The sequence below is a fragment of the Lynx rufus genome, unplaced genomic scaffold (genome assembly GCF_022079265.1).
Source record: "Lynx rufus isolate CCGP_SWC_20201006 ecotype Redwood Valley unplaced genomic scaffold, mLynRuf1.p SCAF_2, whole genome shotgun sequence".
Lineage (NCBI taxonomy): Eukaryota > Metazoa > Chordata > Mammalia > Carnivora > Felidae > Lynx > Lynx rufus.
The window spans coordinates 200,893,242-200,908,536 of NW_025814834.1; the positions used below are offsets into that span (position 1 = coordinate 200,893,242).

Here is a 15,295-nt window from a genome sequence, read left to right on the forward strand (position 1 = left end):
ACAACCTTGGGCAAGTTCTAACTTGTCCCGAGCCTCAGTCTGCTCCTCTGCGAACTGGGAATAATGATCCTTCCTCAGGAGGGTGTGGTGAGTACCAAATGAGTTCATGCTTATGATGTCCCTAGCACACTGCTTGGCACACGCATATCATAGTGGCTTCTCTTGTCCAGACAGGGGAAAAGGGCCCAGAATGATACCTGCTGACCTGCCCTGGGGGTCCTGGGCTCCCTCCTGGCTCCTGTGCTGGCCTTTGGTAACCTGTCACCATTTTGGTGAGACACAGAGCCCTGTGCTGGAACTTCAGCACTGGAAGAGGCTCTGATCTATAACACTGAGTTCTAACCTCCTCTCCCACTTTACAAATTGGGAAACTGAGGCCAGGAGAGGCAAAGACAGTTACACGAGGTTACGCAGAGTGTCAATTCTCCTGACTCCCGGGAGGCCAAGTTCTTTCTTCTCTACCAAGCTGTCCTCCTAGCAGCTAACTCTCAGATGAAGGGCTCAGGTGGCTGAGGCCAAAGGGAAAGGGGCGCTCCTGTCCAAGGCTTCAGCATTCCTGATGAAGGCCTGGGCTCTTACTAGATGCCCACATTCTAGGTCCCTGTGTCCAATGATTAGCCAATGTCAGGGAGGTCCGTGGATGGAACCATCCCCCTCCCCATCATCATTTTCACCATCTCTATCACAGCAGCTACGCTGACTCAGTGCTTACACGGGCTTGACATAGTCTATAGAATTCTATCGTGACATTTACATAGATTACCTTGTTCCATTGCTCCAACAACCCTATGCAATTGCTACCATTATCATCCTTACACACAGGAGGAGAATGAGACTCGGGGAGTGTACTGGGTTGAATAGGCTCCCCCCCTACAAATTCATGTCCACCTGGAACTTCAGATGTGACATTATCTGGAAATAGGGTCTTTGCAAATGTCATTAAAATGAAGTCATACTAGATCAGCATGGGCCCTAAATCCAATGTGACTGGTGTCCCTATAAGAGGAAGCACAGAGACATACACAGAAGGAACATAGCCATGTGAAAACAGATGCAACCACTGCAGAGATGCAGCACAAGCCTAAGCGATGCCAAAGATTGCCAGCAACCACCCGAAGCTAGGTAAGGGGGAATCCTTCCCGAGAGCCTTTGGAGGGAGCATGCCATGCCTGATTTCACACTTCTGGCCTCCTGAACTGTGAAGGATACATTTCTATTGTTTTAAGCCACCCAGTTTATGGTCATTTGTTACGGCACCCCTAAGAAATGAATACAGAGGGGTTAATCGTCTTGCCAGCCGTGGCCTCAAACACAGAAGCAATCAATGTCTGTTAAAATGGCTCCACTCCCCAGTTCTCCCAACAAAGGGACTTTTTTTTCCCTCCCATCGGGAATATAGAATGTTAGCACTGAAAGGAAAGGTGGCTGGTGAGAGTATTTACTGAGCACTTACTATGTGCTGGTTGTGCTGCTAAGTAAGTGCCACAAGTGTGTTCCTATCCCACTGAATCTGCACAGGAGGTGAGCATTATCCCCATTCCACAGGTGAGGAATGTTGAGGCTCGGGGGGTGAAGAAACCCACCAGAAGTCCCACAGCTAGGAGTGGCGGGATTCGGCCTTGGCTCCCACTGACTCCAGAACCCACTAGCTTAACCTCTACCCCATCTTCTTCTCCCAGTTTGTCAAGGTCAATCCCTCTGCTTTACAAATGAGAAAACCGAGGCACAGCCACAGCAGTGATCACAAAGGCTCGGCCCACTGTGGGGAATAAATAGCTTAAATAAAGCATCTGCCAGCCAGCCTGGGTCCAGTTGGGGCTCCCTGTGTTTGCAGACAAAGGGCGGTTGCTCTTCCCGCTGACAAAACAAGCCAGGCTGGGCAGCAAGGGCTGCAAGCTGTGTCCCTGCCCACCATTTAACAGGAGTGGCAAGTCGCCAGAAATTAATTAGCTGTCTCAGTTTTGGCAAAGCCTAAGGAAGGAAAGTGGTTAATTATAACAAGGCATGTCACAGGAGATGATTAAAGGCTGAAACATGGAAATAAAGGGCCCTGAGTTGAACAGGAGTTGGGGGGCAGGGAGGTCAGGTCAAGCTCAGCAATAAACAGAGCAGACACCTTGTGCAGTTCATGCTCATGGAAGCCAGGGAAGAGAAGCTCCTCTCCATCAGCCCAGCTCTGCTTCTAGCTTAACGACGGCTGGACCAAGGAATGGGGCAGCCAGACACAACAGAGGCCCCAAGAAAGCAGAGTTCCTCAAGTGTGGCATGTCAGCCCATGGGTCTCTGGAAATAGGACACATCCCTCCTACAAACACCTACGGACATGCTGCCTGAGGGTCAGACCCTAGGTTGGGGCTCCAGCTCTGAACAAAGGCTACTCCCCCTGCCCCACACCTGCTCATCTGAAGAGGGAGAGATGAGCAGTCAAGTGTTTGGAAAAATATGTGCGGACGGGGGACACAGGACACTGGTGGGAACACAGAGGAGGGGGGTCTGTTGGCCTGGGGGCAGCAGAGAAGGCTCCCTGGAGGAGAGATTTACTAAGCTGAGAGGCAAAGTGTTAATCTAGAGAGAAAAGAGGTCTGAGGCTCCCACACATCTTCCCTCTTGTCTTGTAGTTGGAGGATTTTTATTATAGATCCCAACTACTCCATAGAGAGAAGCTCATTAACAAAGTGTCAACTAGATATTTAGGAAACAGAGATGTCTCCTTAGGACCAGGGATGAACTAGGAAATAGGATAGAAGATGAACGGGGCACAGTTCCCACCCTCCAGGAGCCACCAGTGTAAAATGGAAAGCAAACACCACATTACAACTAGAAAACACTGTGTCATGACCATGTGTGTCTCCCCTCATTCTATGCGACAGGCACGGACAAAGGCACTTGATTTACATCATTGCATTTCACCCTCACAACAAATGACTGTGGTGAGCACTATCACTGCATTTGGCAGACTAGTGGACTGAGGCTCAGAAAGGCAGAGAAATTTGCCCAAGGTCACACTGCCTTTAGGTTGTAGTACCAGGACTTAAGCCAGGGTCTGTCTGATTCTATTGATGATTAGTTTTATGTGTCAACTTGGCTGGACTATAGTACCCAATTATTTAATCAAAACGAATTTAGGTGCTGCTGTGAAGGTATTTTGTAGATGTGGTTAATATCTGCAATCAGCTGACTATAAGGAAATTATCCTTGGTAACGAGGTCAACCTTAAGAGCAAAACTGAGCTTTCCCAGGGGAAGAAGAAATTCTGCCTGTTGATTGCAGCATCAGCTGTTGCCAGAGAGTTTCCAGCCGGCCACCCTATCCTACAAATTTCAGACTTGCCTTGCCAGACCCCACACTGCATAAGCCAATTGCTTGAGATAGATGCTACTGGTTCTTTTTTCTGGCAGGACTATGTCTGATACAGACCTGAAAGCCCAAACTCTAGGCTAAGGTTGATGCTGGGAGCCACACACTCTCCTCACGAGAAAAGGGAAATGACACCAGCCACCATGCAAGCGTTGTAGAGGCTGAGATTTCACAAGGTCCCCTGTATGCAGCCTTATATCATTACCAAAGCACATGCTCATTTTTGCCATAGTTGTATGTGATGGATCCGTGAATTATTCTGATTCTGAGTCCTTCCATTGCTAAGTACATGTCCCACAATTCCATGTAAAAATATTGCACACCAGGTTGTCATTCTTAGTGACCACTCTGTGGGTGATACAGGGATGGTTCAGTTTGCCTAACCTGTCCCCGGCCCCCAAGGGATATGCTTTGAGGACAAGGGGCAAGGCAGGCCCTGTGCAGAGGACTTCACATCCATTCTCTCCTTTGACCCACACATATATTCCCACTTTGTTCATGGAAAGAAACTGACCCACAGAGGAGAGGTGCTTATCTAGGAGTTCAGAGTGGACAGAACCAGGATCCAAAGTCAGATATTCCAAAAAGCCCAGGTTTTCCACCTCTAGGCCTCAGACCATGCTGTACATTACTTAGGACATATCCCTCTACCTGACACACGGAATTTCACCTGTATTTTATTTATCAACAATTTATCATTTTAATGACTCTACAACTCAGTCTACCCTGCTCCGTGGCCTCTCCTAAACGCCAGCAATATACAAAAGTCATTTTCCACAATTGGAATCAGAGGGTGTCATGAATTTGACCTTCTTCTCAGCCATTGCTTCACGGTCTCTTTGCACACGCAGGCTCTGGGAGTTATGGGGGCCTCAGTTCAAAGGCTGACTGCCATTTATTAACTGTGGCCCTGGGCAGGTGAATTATCATCTCTGAGCCTCAGTGCCCTCCTCTGTCAAATGGAGAGAAACATGGTGCCAACCTCATAGAGTCGGGAGGATTAAATGAGATAATATACAGGAGGCACTCAGCACAGAGGTGGCCACCTTGTCAGCATTCAAGAAAGGTCAGCAGTGCTATTTCTGGTGTGAAGCCCTGTGGAGTCAATATGCCATGCTTTGCCATTGAACCCTCTCTTATCTGGGATGACAGGACTGAGCAGGAGAGGAGAGTGTCTTAGGACTACTTGCCCCTCCCAGCAGCATAGCCCTGTGGCCATGTGCTGGCCTCCACTTCCTGCCCTGCCTCTCCCAAGGAGGAATGGAAAATCACTAGATGTGGGGCTTTCCCAGCACTCCAGGAGGATGAGTTTTTGTAACCAAGGGAAACAGATCATCTCCATCTGTACTGCAGGGGCATCTGGGCCAGGCAAAGCAGGTTTTCTCCCTCAGCTTAATCCCTGTCCCAGGTTCCCAAGAGCTGGGAAACCAGCCAGAAGACATCATTATTACCAACAACTTCCTGTTCCGGGGCCAGGCCCTGAGCTAGGGCCATACATCATCTCCCTTAACCTTCACTGTTCCCTCTGCCCAAAACACTTCCACCCAGGGACAGGCCTCTGCTTAGTTGTCTCCTCCTCCCCAACCTCACTAGACACAACTGCAGCCCCGCCATTCTCCCTCCCCAGTGCTGTCTTAGTTGGCTTCATTGCCTATAGCCTTGGCCTTACACCAACTTATGTATTGTCTATCTTTTCCCCCACTAGAACATCAGCTTCATGAAGGCAGGGACTGTGTCTTGATCGCTGTTACATGCCCAGCCCCTAGGACCGTGCCCAGTAGGAGGAGGGGCTGCTGAATGTATGCCTGCCACAACCCTACGATGCACGTGATGGTCTTTCATCCCCATTTTACAGATGAGAAAACAGGCTCAGTGAGGTGAGCCCAAGGGTGGATGGCCAGCAAGAAGCAGACCTAGGTTTGAACCTCAGTCTGTCTGCCCCTGACGGATGTGGCCACCTTGCCAGGTGCTAGCTCTGCCCCAGGAATCTTGGACTTCTCTGGGCCTGTGAGATGTCAGTGGCCCCCAGGCCAGGCTGCCCTGAGCAGGAACCCACTGCCCTTGCTCCTGGGTACAGCTATTTCTAGATACCCTTTGGCTCACCCTTAGCCCAGTTAATCCCAGGTGTGGAAAGAGATGCAATAAGGGATAAGGGGTTAGGAAAGGCAAGTTCCAGTCCTGCCTTGACCACTAACTCAAGAGACACTGAACCTCTCAAGCCTCTGTTCCTTCATTTTTGTTTTTATTTTTTTAAGTATTTTTCAAATGTTTATTTTGAGAGAGAGAGAGAGAGAGAGAGAGAGGAGAGAGAGAGAGAGAGAGAGAGAGAGAGAGAGAGAGAGAGAGAACATGAAACGGGGAGGGACAGAGAAAGGGGGAAAGAGAATCCCAAGCAATCTTTGCACTATCAGCGCAGAGCCCAATGTGGGGCTTGATCTCACCAACCATGAGATCATGACCTGAGCCAAAATCAAGAGTCAGTTGCTTAACTGACTGAGCCACCTTGGCACCCTGGTTCCCTCATTTTTAAATCGGAGGGGCTGAACTTGACATACAGGTGGCAGAAAATAGGGTAATGGTTAAGAGTATGGGCTCTGAGATCAGAATGACCCAATTTCAATCTGACTCTGGGCCTTTGAGCAGGTTGTAGAATTTCCCTGTGCCTCAAGTTTCCTCATCTATAAATGTGGGCAACAAACTCACCTCATATGGGTCTGGGAGATTAAATTGGGATACTGTATATACATCTCTAAGCAGACTGCCTGGCACAAAATAAGTAAAGAGAATCATCATCCATGATTCAAAGCTCTAAGCCTTGGTGAAAAGGTTACCTCTGCAGGGGAGAAGGGGGTGCCGTCTCCACCTCTCCCTGTGTTGTGTTTATTAGATGGGGCTTTTTGACCTCACAGGACTTTGAAGTTTGAGTTCTTTCAATTTATCAAGACTCGGAAAGCTACAGAAGACAAGACTCTTTCTGTACACACCCGCCCTGGCCAGAGACAAAGCTGTTGATTTCTGCAGCTGCACTGGGAGCTATAAATCAATAGAACCCAACCCAGACACCCCATCCCACCCCATATCCCCCAGCTGGTAACAGGGCTGCTGCAGCCTGCATGATGGTAAATTGCTAATTTAAGCCAGGCTTTCTGCTCAAGTCCACGATTATCCCTCTTCCTGTGCATGTTATGATGTTCTGGGTAGCCAATTGGATTTAAAGGTCCCAGGACTCGGAGGTTAATGAAATCATGCCTTGCCCTTGCACAGCTTCCAGGCATCATCTGCCAGGAAGGGGAGAAGGGAAATCTGAGATCACAGCATCTCTGAATTTCAGATTTGGGAAGACGAGCCTAAAATTATGTTTATCTTTTCTCCACCCAAATCCCCAGTGCCATGCCTCCACCCAGTGGTTTTCCAGTGTCCTCTTGCATACCTTCAGAGATGGGAAGCTCCCTACATTACACAGCAGCCCGTACCTTCTTGGAGAGCTTTGACTGTTAGAAAATTCCTTGTAAAAATAATAAGAGGTGTGCACAAATGTAAGTGTTCAAGAATGTTCACAGATGCATTGTTTAGATTGACATAATATTGGGAATAACAGAAGTCCCCCCCAAATAGAACACATTTATACAATGCAGCCATCAAAAAATTATGTTTTCAAATAGTGTTGATAACTTGACAACATGCTTATGATATAATGTCAAGTGAAAAGACAGCTTACAAACTACTGTATATAACATGATCACTATTCCAATACTGTGATCCTGATGTTATTAAAACACACAGACACAGAAGCAGAGAGAGAGAGAGGGACGGAGAGAGAGGGAGAGATGGGAAGGAAATACACCAAAATAACAAAGCTTTTCTCCTTTAGTGAGAAATGGGGGTAATGACTATCTCTACTTAAACTTCTCCATATTTTCTGCAATAACTACTGTGTTACCTCTACAGCAAAAGAAAATTTTTAATATTGAGCTAATAAAACTTCCCTGTAAGATCTACCCAATAATTCTAGTTCCTCTGGGGCTCAATAAATGTTGGTCGAATGAATGAGAAGCAAGCCTTTGAAATAGACACGACAGAAAATGTTCACTGAAAACTTGCCAAACGCCTGGTTCTGTACTGAAGTCCTTCACATCACGCCTCATAAACTTCTCAAAACCACCCTATGAAGGTCTAATGCTACTCCCATTTCACAGGTGAGAAAACTGAGGCTCAGAGAGGTTGTGCATGTACTGCCTACGCTCACTCGCTTAGGAAACGGCACAGCTGGGCCATGATCCCAGGTCAGTCTTGCTCTGATGTCAGGGCTGTCGACTGCTGTCAGCCCACACAGAGGTCTCGGAGATTTGCAGACAGCAATCTGCCAGTTCCTCCTTTGCTCTAACTAGACGTTGCCAGCTCTCGCTCCATGTGTCTCATGGACAGTGGTGGCAGAGTGGACATGGAGTGCGTTTGGAGTCAGAAAGGCCTGGGTTTGCACCTTTCGGGCTGTGAGAGCCACCTGCTCCCTCTGAGTCTCCTGGTCCTCATGTGTAAATAAGAATCTACAGCCCCCATTGCAGGGCTGCAGAAACCTCTGGCACATAGCAGGGCTCAGGAGAGGCTTCTTGGTGCCCTTGGTGACTCTGGGCCCACCCCAGTGGATCTGTGAGTTACATGCTCCCCAGGGAACGAACCCGAGAGCTGGAAAAGTGTCCGGCTGGGGGCAAGGCCAGGAGAAGCAGTGGAACACGGGCCAGGGCAGCCGCTTGCCTTCCCCGAGGTCTCACCAGGGCTCACCTGGCCCAGCCTCCGGCCTTCTTGACAGTCTGACAGCATTCCATTTTAGAAAGGGGACAACTGAGGCCAGGGTTTGATGACCCATTCAAGGTCCCACAGCTCTCTCCTGTCACCCTGAGCCAGCCTCTCGGGTTTCCCTGCACTGAGGCCCTCCGCCTCCATCCTGCCCCGTGCCCATCCACACCCAGTTCATCATCCTCTTGAACACCATTCCGCACACATCACTCTGAAGTCCTCTTCACCATGACCTGTGACTCAAAGCTCCCACATTTCCCACGATGGTCCCCTTCCCGTGGAACCTGAGAACCCATCCAGCCTCAGCTCCCGCTGTCCAGACCTGCAGCCTCTGGCCCCTAACACAATCATGCCGGCCTGTCTCCAGGCCTCTCCTCAGACGCACCTCATCCTCCCCACCAGAGCAACTCCCTCCAATTACCTGGGGCTGGGCCATGCTGCTCTTTGAACATTCCTCTAACACTGGGAACTGTGGAAGGCAGAGACCAGCCCGGGTGGATGCATCACTGGCTCCAGGGCCTAGCCATGCCGAGGACATCTACTTGCAGGGCATATGTTGCTTTTGTCCCTGAAGCCTCTCTGCTTTCACAGCCCCCTGAGCCCCTGATACTCAGCTCAACCACTGTGACATTCCCGTCATCCTGCAAACCTCTCTTTGCTCTTGCTGCTCCCTCTGCCTGGAATGCTCCACCCCCACCTCTCCAAGTAGCCAACTGCCATTGCTGCTTCGCGACTCAGCACCACTCAGCACGCGCAGTACCTCCTCTGGCCAGGTCAGGGGCTTGCCCTGGACTCCCCACAGCTCCCAGAAGATTCGATTGTCCCTGGAGCTGCAACTAAGGGGCGGGGGGTGGGGGATGCTGGGGAACATGGCTGTGTTAGAAGCCAGAGGCCAGGGGCGCCTGGGTGGCGCAGTCGGTTAAGCGTCCGACTTCAGCCAGGTCACGATCTCGCGGTCCGGGAGTTCGAGCCCTGCGTCAGGCTCTGGGCTGATGGCTCGGAGCCTGGAGCCTGTTTCTGATTCTGTGTCTCCCTCTCTCTCTGCCCCTCCCCCGTTCATGCTCTGTCTCTCTCTGTCCCAAAAATAAATAAACGTTGGAAAAAAAAATTTTTTTTAAAAATAAAAAAAAAAAAGAAGCCAGAGGCCAGGCTGAAGCTTAAGCTGAGGGTCTGGGCCATGGGACCTAAGGCTGGACAGGCCCGGAAGGGGTCAGCATCAGCTGATGCTTGCTGTATGAGTAAATGGGCAGACGATTCAGGAAGCAGGAAAGAGCCCAATATGGAAAATGTAAATAATCAGGTCCCACAGTCATGCTCTGCCCGCCTGGAGCAGCTGCAGGGGTGCTGGTTAATCATAGCACCTGACACACACTGAGGGCCTACTATGTGCCAGGTGCTGTGCTGTGGCCTTTACATGCATGAGCTCATCTAATCATCCCCAAACTTATCCTGATCACCCCAGTTTCACAAATGCAGAAATGAGGCTCAGAGAGGGTAAGCTGTTTGCCCAAAGCCACACCACTAGGACACGGTCGGGCTGGGATGGAGACCTGGCAATACCTGATCCCCAGATGTGACCTCTACCACTGCACCATGTCACCTCAGTGGGATCTCTCCTGGCCTAGGGACCCTGGGTCCACAGACCCCAACCCAGGCAAGAGAGGGGAGGGAGACAAGAAGTTAAGGGCCTCCAAAAACAAGATGGGGACTCAGAGCTCCCAATCCTGCAAAGTTGACACTTTAGCACCTATCCCAGCAACCCCTGGCACCTCAGTAGTAGAAAGAGGGGACAGCCAGAACCCATTCACCTGTCACAACCCTGCCCCAGTCCATGCTGTCTGGCCCACCCTCCTTTCCCTGCTCTGCACTGCAGTTAGGATGGGAGGGAAAACATGATGCTTCACCAATATCAGCTTGTCATCTTTAGGAAAAAGGTGTTTATGAGTCAGATACTATGATCCACATTTTGCAAATGAAGAAACTGAGGTGCAGTGTGGCAATCCAATTCATTAAAGATCTTAGTAGGTGGCAGAGCCCGCACTTGATACAGGAGTCGTCAGAAGAGACAGGGGCCGAGGGCGAGACCAAGTGGCAGAAAAGCACATGGCCTAAAACAGTCACGAAGAGGCAGGCTGGGCTAGTTATATGCAGCGGGCAGGGTGGGAGAGGTAGGGATGGTCAAAGACACACAGCAGGGTCCAAACCCCCTGAAACCAGGATCTGGGAGAGGTGCAGGCCGGGAATCAGGGCAGGCTGTGGAACAGACAGGAGGCCATGTGGAAAAGCATCAACTCCATTCTCCTGCCTGGATTCTGGGGCCGATGAACAAGGAAGTCCTGGGTCATGCAGAGGGAGGATAGACAGGGTCACCTGTCAGAGATGGGGACCTGCTAAGCCCTTCACACTCTGCCCTACCCAGTGAGCCACCAGTGGGAACTCCTGGATTCCAGCCCTGCTCAGGACACTGACCACCCAGAAAGAGGGGCTGTTGGGAGACTGCTCTGAGGACCCACAGGGCCACCATACTGGCTGAACTCACACTGCAGGACTAAGGGGCGATGCTCTGCCTGGGGACTAGATGTCCCCCCAAATCCTGCTCGTATTCACAGAAGCCGCGGAAGCCACAGGCCATTTGTTAAGAGCACAATTCCCAGACACCCCTCTCATGCCTCTGGAAGGATGAGTGGGTTTCTCAAACGGATGTGTGATGTAGGGAGAGGGCCAGAGTGTGGGGGAGGCAGGACTGGAGGGTGCTTCGTGATGTGGGATTCCGAGAGTCTTTTTTCTCAGCCCCTCATCCATGTCAAGCTTCTCATCAGGGGCTCCTCTCTCTGTTTCTTTTTTTTTTTTTTTAATGTTTGATTTTTTTTTTTTTAATTTTTTTTTCAACGTTTTTTTTTTTTATTTATTTATTTTTGGGACAGAGAGAGACAAAGCATGAACGGGGGAGGGGCAGAGAGAGAGGGAGACACAGAATCGGAAACAGGCTCCAGGCTCCGAGCCATCAGCCCAGAGCCTGACGCGGGGCTCGAACCCACGGACCGCGAGATCGTGACCTGGCTGAAGTCGGACGCTTAACCGACTGCGCCACCCAGGCGCCCCAAATGTTTGATTTTTTGAGAGAGAGAGAGAGCGAGTGGAGTGCACGACTGGGGGAGGGGCAGAGAGAAAGGGGGACAGAGGATCCGAAGCAGGCTCTGTACTGACAGGCTGACAGAAGAGAGCCCATCTCGGGGCTCCAACTCACAAAGTGTGAGACCATGACCTGAGCCAAAGTTGGACGCTCAGCCGACTGAGCCACCCAGGAACCCCCCTCTGTTTCTTATTACCCCCTCCTCATCCTTCAGCTCCTCAGAGACACACATCAGGGGCTCTCAAAGCCCCCCCCCCGCACCCCCCCGCACTGTCTCATCGGGTGCTACAATTACAAGTCTGTTAGATGACTAGCGGATGATTGTCATTTCTCCCACCGTGAGGGCAGGGATGGTGTACTTTCCTCACCATTGTATCTCAGCATCTAGCACAGTGTACCATAGAATTTTCTTGAATGAGTTAATTCTTTTCATTCCTTTGCATACAGACGATTCCTTTCTCAAAAGCAGTAAATGGCTCAGCTACAACATGTTAATCCCGGACACATTGTTCTTATTCCCACTTTACAAGGGAAGAAATGAGCTCCAGAAAGGTAAGGTCAGTAGCCCAAACACACAGCAGGTAAATGGCTTTGAACTCAGGATTCCAACTTAGATATGTCTGGCTTCAGAGCCCCACCTCTGCCACTGTACCAACCCGCTCTCCCACCCTAAGCGTTTCCCTTTGGAAACCTACCCCTGCCCTCAACTGCTGGAGCTCAGGACTGGCACGCAGAATCCATTCCTTCAACCATTCATTCATTCAACCAATCAGCTAACTCACTTTTTGGTTGTGCCAAGCCCTGCATGGGGTGGCAGGAAACCAGACAGATTAGGGGCCTCTCTTCAGCCTGGGCTCCCTTCTCTCCACTGCTCTCAGGACTTTGCCAGCAGAAGCAGAGCCCCAGGCAGCTGCCCTACCGTTAGTCTCTCCATCAGTGGGGGAAGAATTAAGTGCCAGCCCCATCATCACCCCTCCCTCCAAGGACAGCACCCTAAACTACACAGGCCAAAGAATGTGTAGGATCACAATCTTTTTGTCTCCATTGTTCTCTGATGATTCTAGGACAAGAGGAGGAACAGAATTCTGCCCCCTTCTTCTGTGAAATTCTTTGTCCTCTACCCCAGACAGCTCTGGAAAAAGTTCTAGACTTGGAGTCACAAGACCAGGGTTTTCGCTCCAGGTCTGGAGCTAGCTGTAGGACCTTAAGTCATCCTGTGTCTCTCTGAACCACAGATTCCACATCTGTGAAATGGAGGCATCATATTGAGGATCTGATGCTTATCCCACAGGCTTATAGGTGAGGATTAAATCATTCAGACCCAGAGATAGCTATCACATAGATGATTGGCCCAGGAAATGTCTTAGCAACATGGGGACCTATGGGGGCCAGCTATATGGCTTGCAAGAGGCATTCGATGATGGGATTTGGGGAAGGTTGGTTGGAGCAGCCCTAGCAAGCTGAGCCCAGAGCATACGCTGAGGGGACCCTCAGAAGTGAGAGGCCTTCCCCTGGCTCACAGGTAGTGGGGGAGATGTGCTCATCGGCCCAACATTCAGAGCCCCCGGAGAAGAGGCCGGGAATGGCACTGAGCACATTGACAGGGCTCTTCCCAGACTCCAGCACCTAGAGTTCTCCAGAGAGCATACGTGCCAGGAACCTGGAACTCAGAATTTTAGCTGCCCTCAGGCCCACTTAGGACAAGTACCTCCTTCTTTAAAAGGCACTAGATTCCGAGGCATCTGGAAAATTCCTCCTCTTCATCACACAGACAGCTTCCATTTATCGGATCCAGGCACCAGGCCAGCTGCATTTTATGTGTTTGCTCACTGACACTTCACAAAAACTCTGTTGAAGAAGGTTCTATTATTACCCCATTCAAAAATGAAGAAACTGAGGCTCAAAGCGGTTAAGTAATTTCCCCAAGTCACAGAGCCATTTCGTGGCAGAGCTGGGATTAATACTCAGGTTGGCCCCACTCTAAAGCCTGTACTACCTCCAAAGACAAGGTGAGGAGAATGATGAACAAAAATGCACAGCAAAGATCAATCCTGCTGTGCTTGGGGGAATTTTCCCAGGGTAGCTGGTAATGAGTCATTGAAAGCACAGGAGATTCTTGTGCCCTCCACTCTTCCTGGGGGAGCAAAGATTCCCCCAGAGATAATTGATGCCAAAGCTCCTTCAACACCCACACACCCATCCGATGCTCCAACGCACGTGGCCCTCCCCTGCAGAGACCCCATACTCTGCAATTCAGACTCCAGAGATCGGGTCTCCATTCTTCAGACAGGGAAAATGAGACAGATGGGGCAGATGGTATGGGACAAGGGGACTGGGGTGCCCTCTGTGATGGGCATCAGTGACTGGACTGAGACCACAGTTCACGTTCCCAACCTCTGAGTCCACAATCTGCCCTCTGCCCTGCTTGGTGGCACCACAGCCCAGAGAGGTTTAGGGCTGTGCCCTTGGTCAACCAGCATGGATGACCCATTTCCACCTAACAGTAAATACAAGGGCATCTTTGTTGTTATAAGGATAGGAGGTTCCTTTCTATCCTTTTTTGCCCATGTCTGAAATAGCAGAACTGGGTCAGGAGGCTGCTGCTTCCAGGCAGCCGATGATGTTTTAGATTCTCTAAGAAAGTCCCAGCACGCTACATAGACACCAAGAAGAGAACTTCTCTTCCGGAGGCAAAAGCTCAGCTCCACTCCCACCCAAATAAAACACCGTTGCCTCTAGCAGAAAGAAAAGCCTGTTAGAGAAGAGGAGAGAATGAAACAGGGCATTTGTGAGGAGCTGAAGCCTCGCTGAATCGCATCCAGACCTGGAAACCAGATGGCCACTGAGGAGGGAAGCAGATTACTGCCTGGCTGGCCCACAGCTGCTGCCCCCTGCACCCAGGAACCACAGGCCCTCCATCAGCAAACGCACACACAGGGGAACAAACACAAAGATCCGAAGCCACTCCGGATGCTCTCTTCCCCCTTGGGTTTCAAAGATTTGACAAGAAACAACACAGTCACGGGCTCATATAGAGAGAATCACCAACTGACAGTGTGGGACAAGCACACACCAACACAGGAACCCCAAGAGACGGGCATCAATGGGATTTGGTAAGTGCCCCCACTGAATGGTGCAGATACACAAGCACTCCCCTGTCCCCCGACCAGCACAGACAGCTGTCTCCCCAGAAGCCCGCCCCCAGGACGTTTTTAGAGGTCCAAACATTCAATACATTTGTACCGTCACAAACACAGAATCACCCACTCATATACTGACAGACCACTAACTGTCGCCAAACTATCCCACATAGCCTAATGCAGAAGCAAGGGGGGCGGGGGCGCGAACAAATGATCAAATGTTATTTAGACACACACACACACACACACACACACACACACACACTCACTCTCGGTGTCCGTCTCTCAATGGAAGCGGTCTCCTAATTGGCCCCCGGGCTCCCCCTGCAGGAAGTGCGGGGGCGGGGGGCCCGGGGAGCCCCGGGCCCGAGGTCAGGGGGGCCGGTCCCCGGTCCCCACCGTCACCCCGGAGTGCCAGCCCGCAGTGGACTCACCGGACGATGCCAAACATGACAAGAACGTTGCCCAGAAGCCCCACGGCACACACGGCCGAGTAGAGCGTGGTGATGGCGATAGCCAGGGCGAGGGACGAGGCGCTCCGGGCGCCCGGCGGCCCCGACGCATTGGTGCCGGCGCTGGGGAAGGCGCTGGGGAAGGCGTCTGAAGAGTTGGCTAGGAGCGGGGGCTGCAGCTCGGCGTCCGCAGAGGGGGACGGCTCCATGGCGGCCGGTGCCGCGTCCCTCCCCGCCGTGCGCCCTGGGCGCAGAACCCCGGTGCGAGGGACGCGCCGAGGGCCAAGGCCGGGGCCCCGACGCCGCGGGCTGCAGCGCCCGGGCCGCCGGGCTGGCCCCGCGCCCCCTCCGTGCGCCTGGCTTCCCGCCCGCCTGCCCCCGGCGCCCGCCCGCTCTCCTCGCCCGGAGCGCTCTGAGCG

The 15,295-nt window shown here is 51.4% G+C and overlaps 1 protein-coding gene across 1 annotated transcript in view; it reads right to left on the minus strand.

Annotated features, from left to right (window-relative positions):
- The window catches only part of OPRD1 (opioid receptor delta 1), a 32,390-nt gene extending 17,305 nt beyond the window's left edge, over nt 1-15,085 (minus strand). The window contains exon 1 of the mRNA XM_047085245.1: nt 14,859-15,085. Within this exon, the coding sequence (XP_046941201.1) occupies nt 14,859-15,085 (227 nt within the window). The remainder of the gene's footprint in view (nt 1-14,858) is intronic.
- Nucleotides 15,086-15,295: the final 210 nt, after the last annotated feature.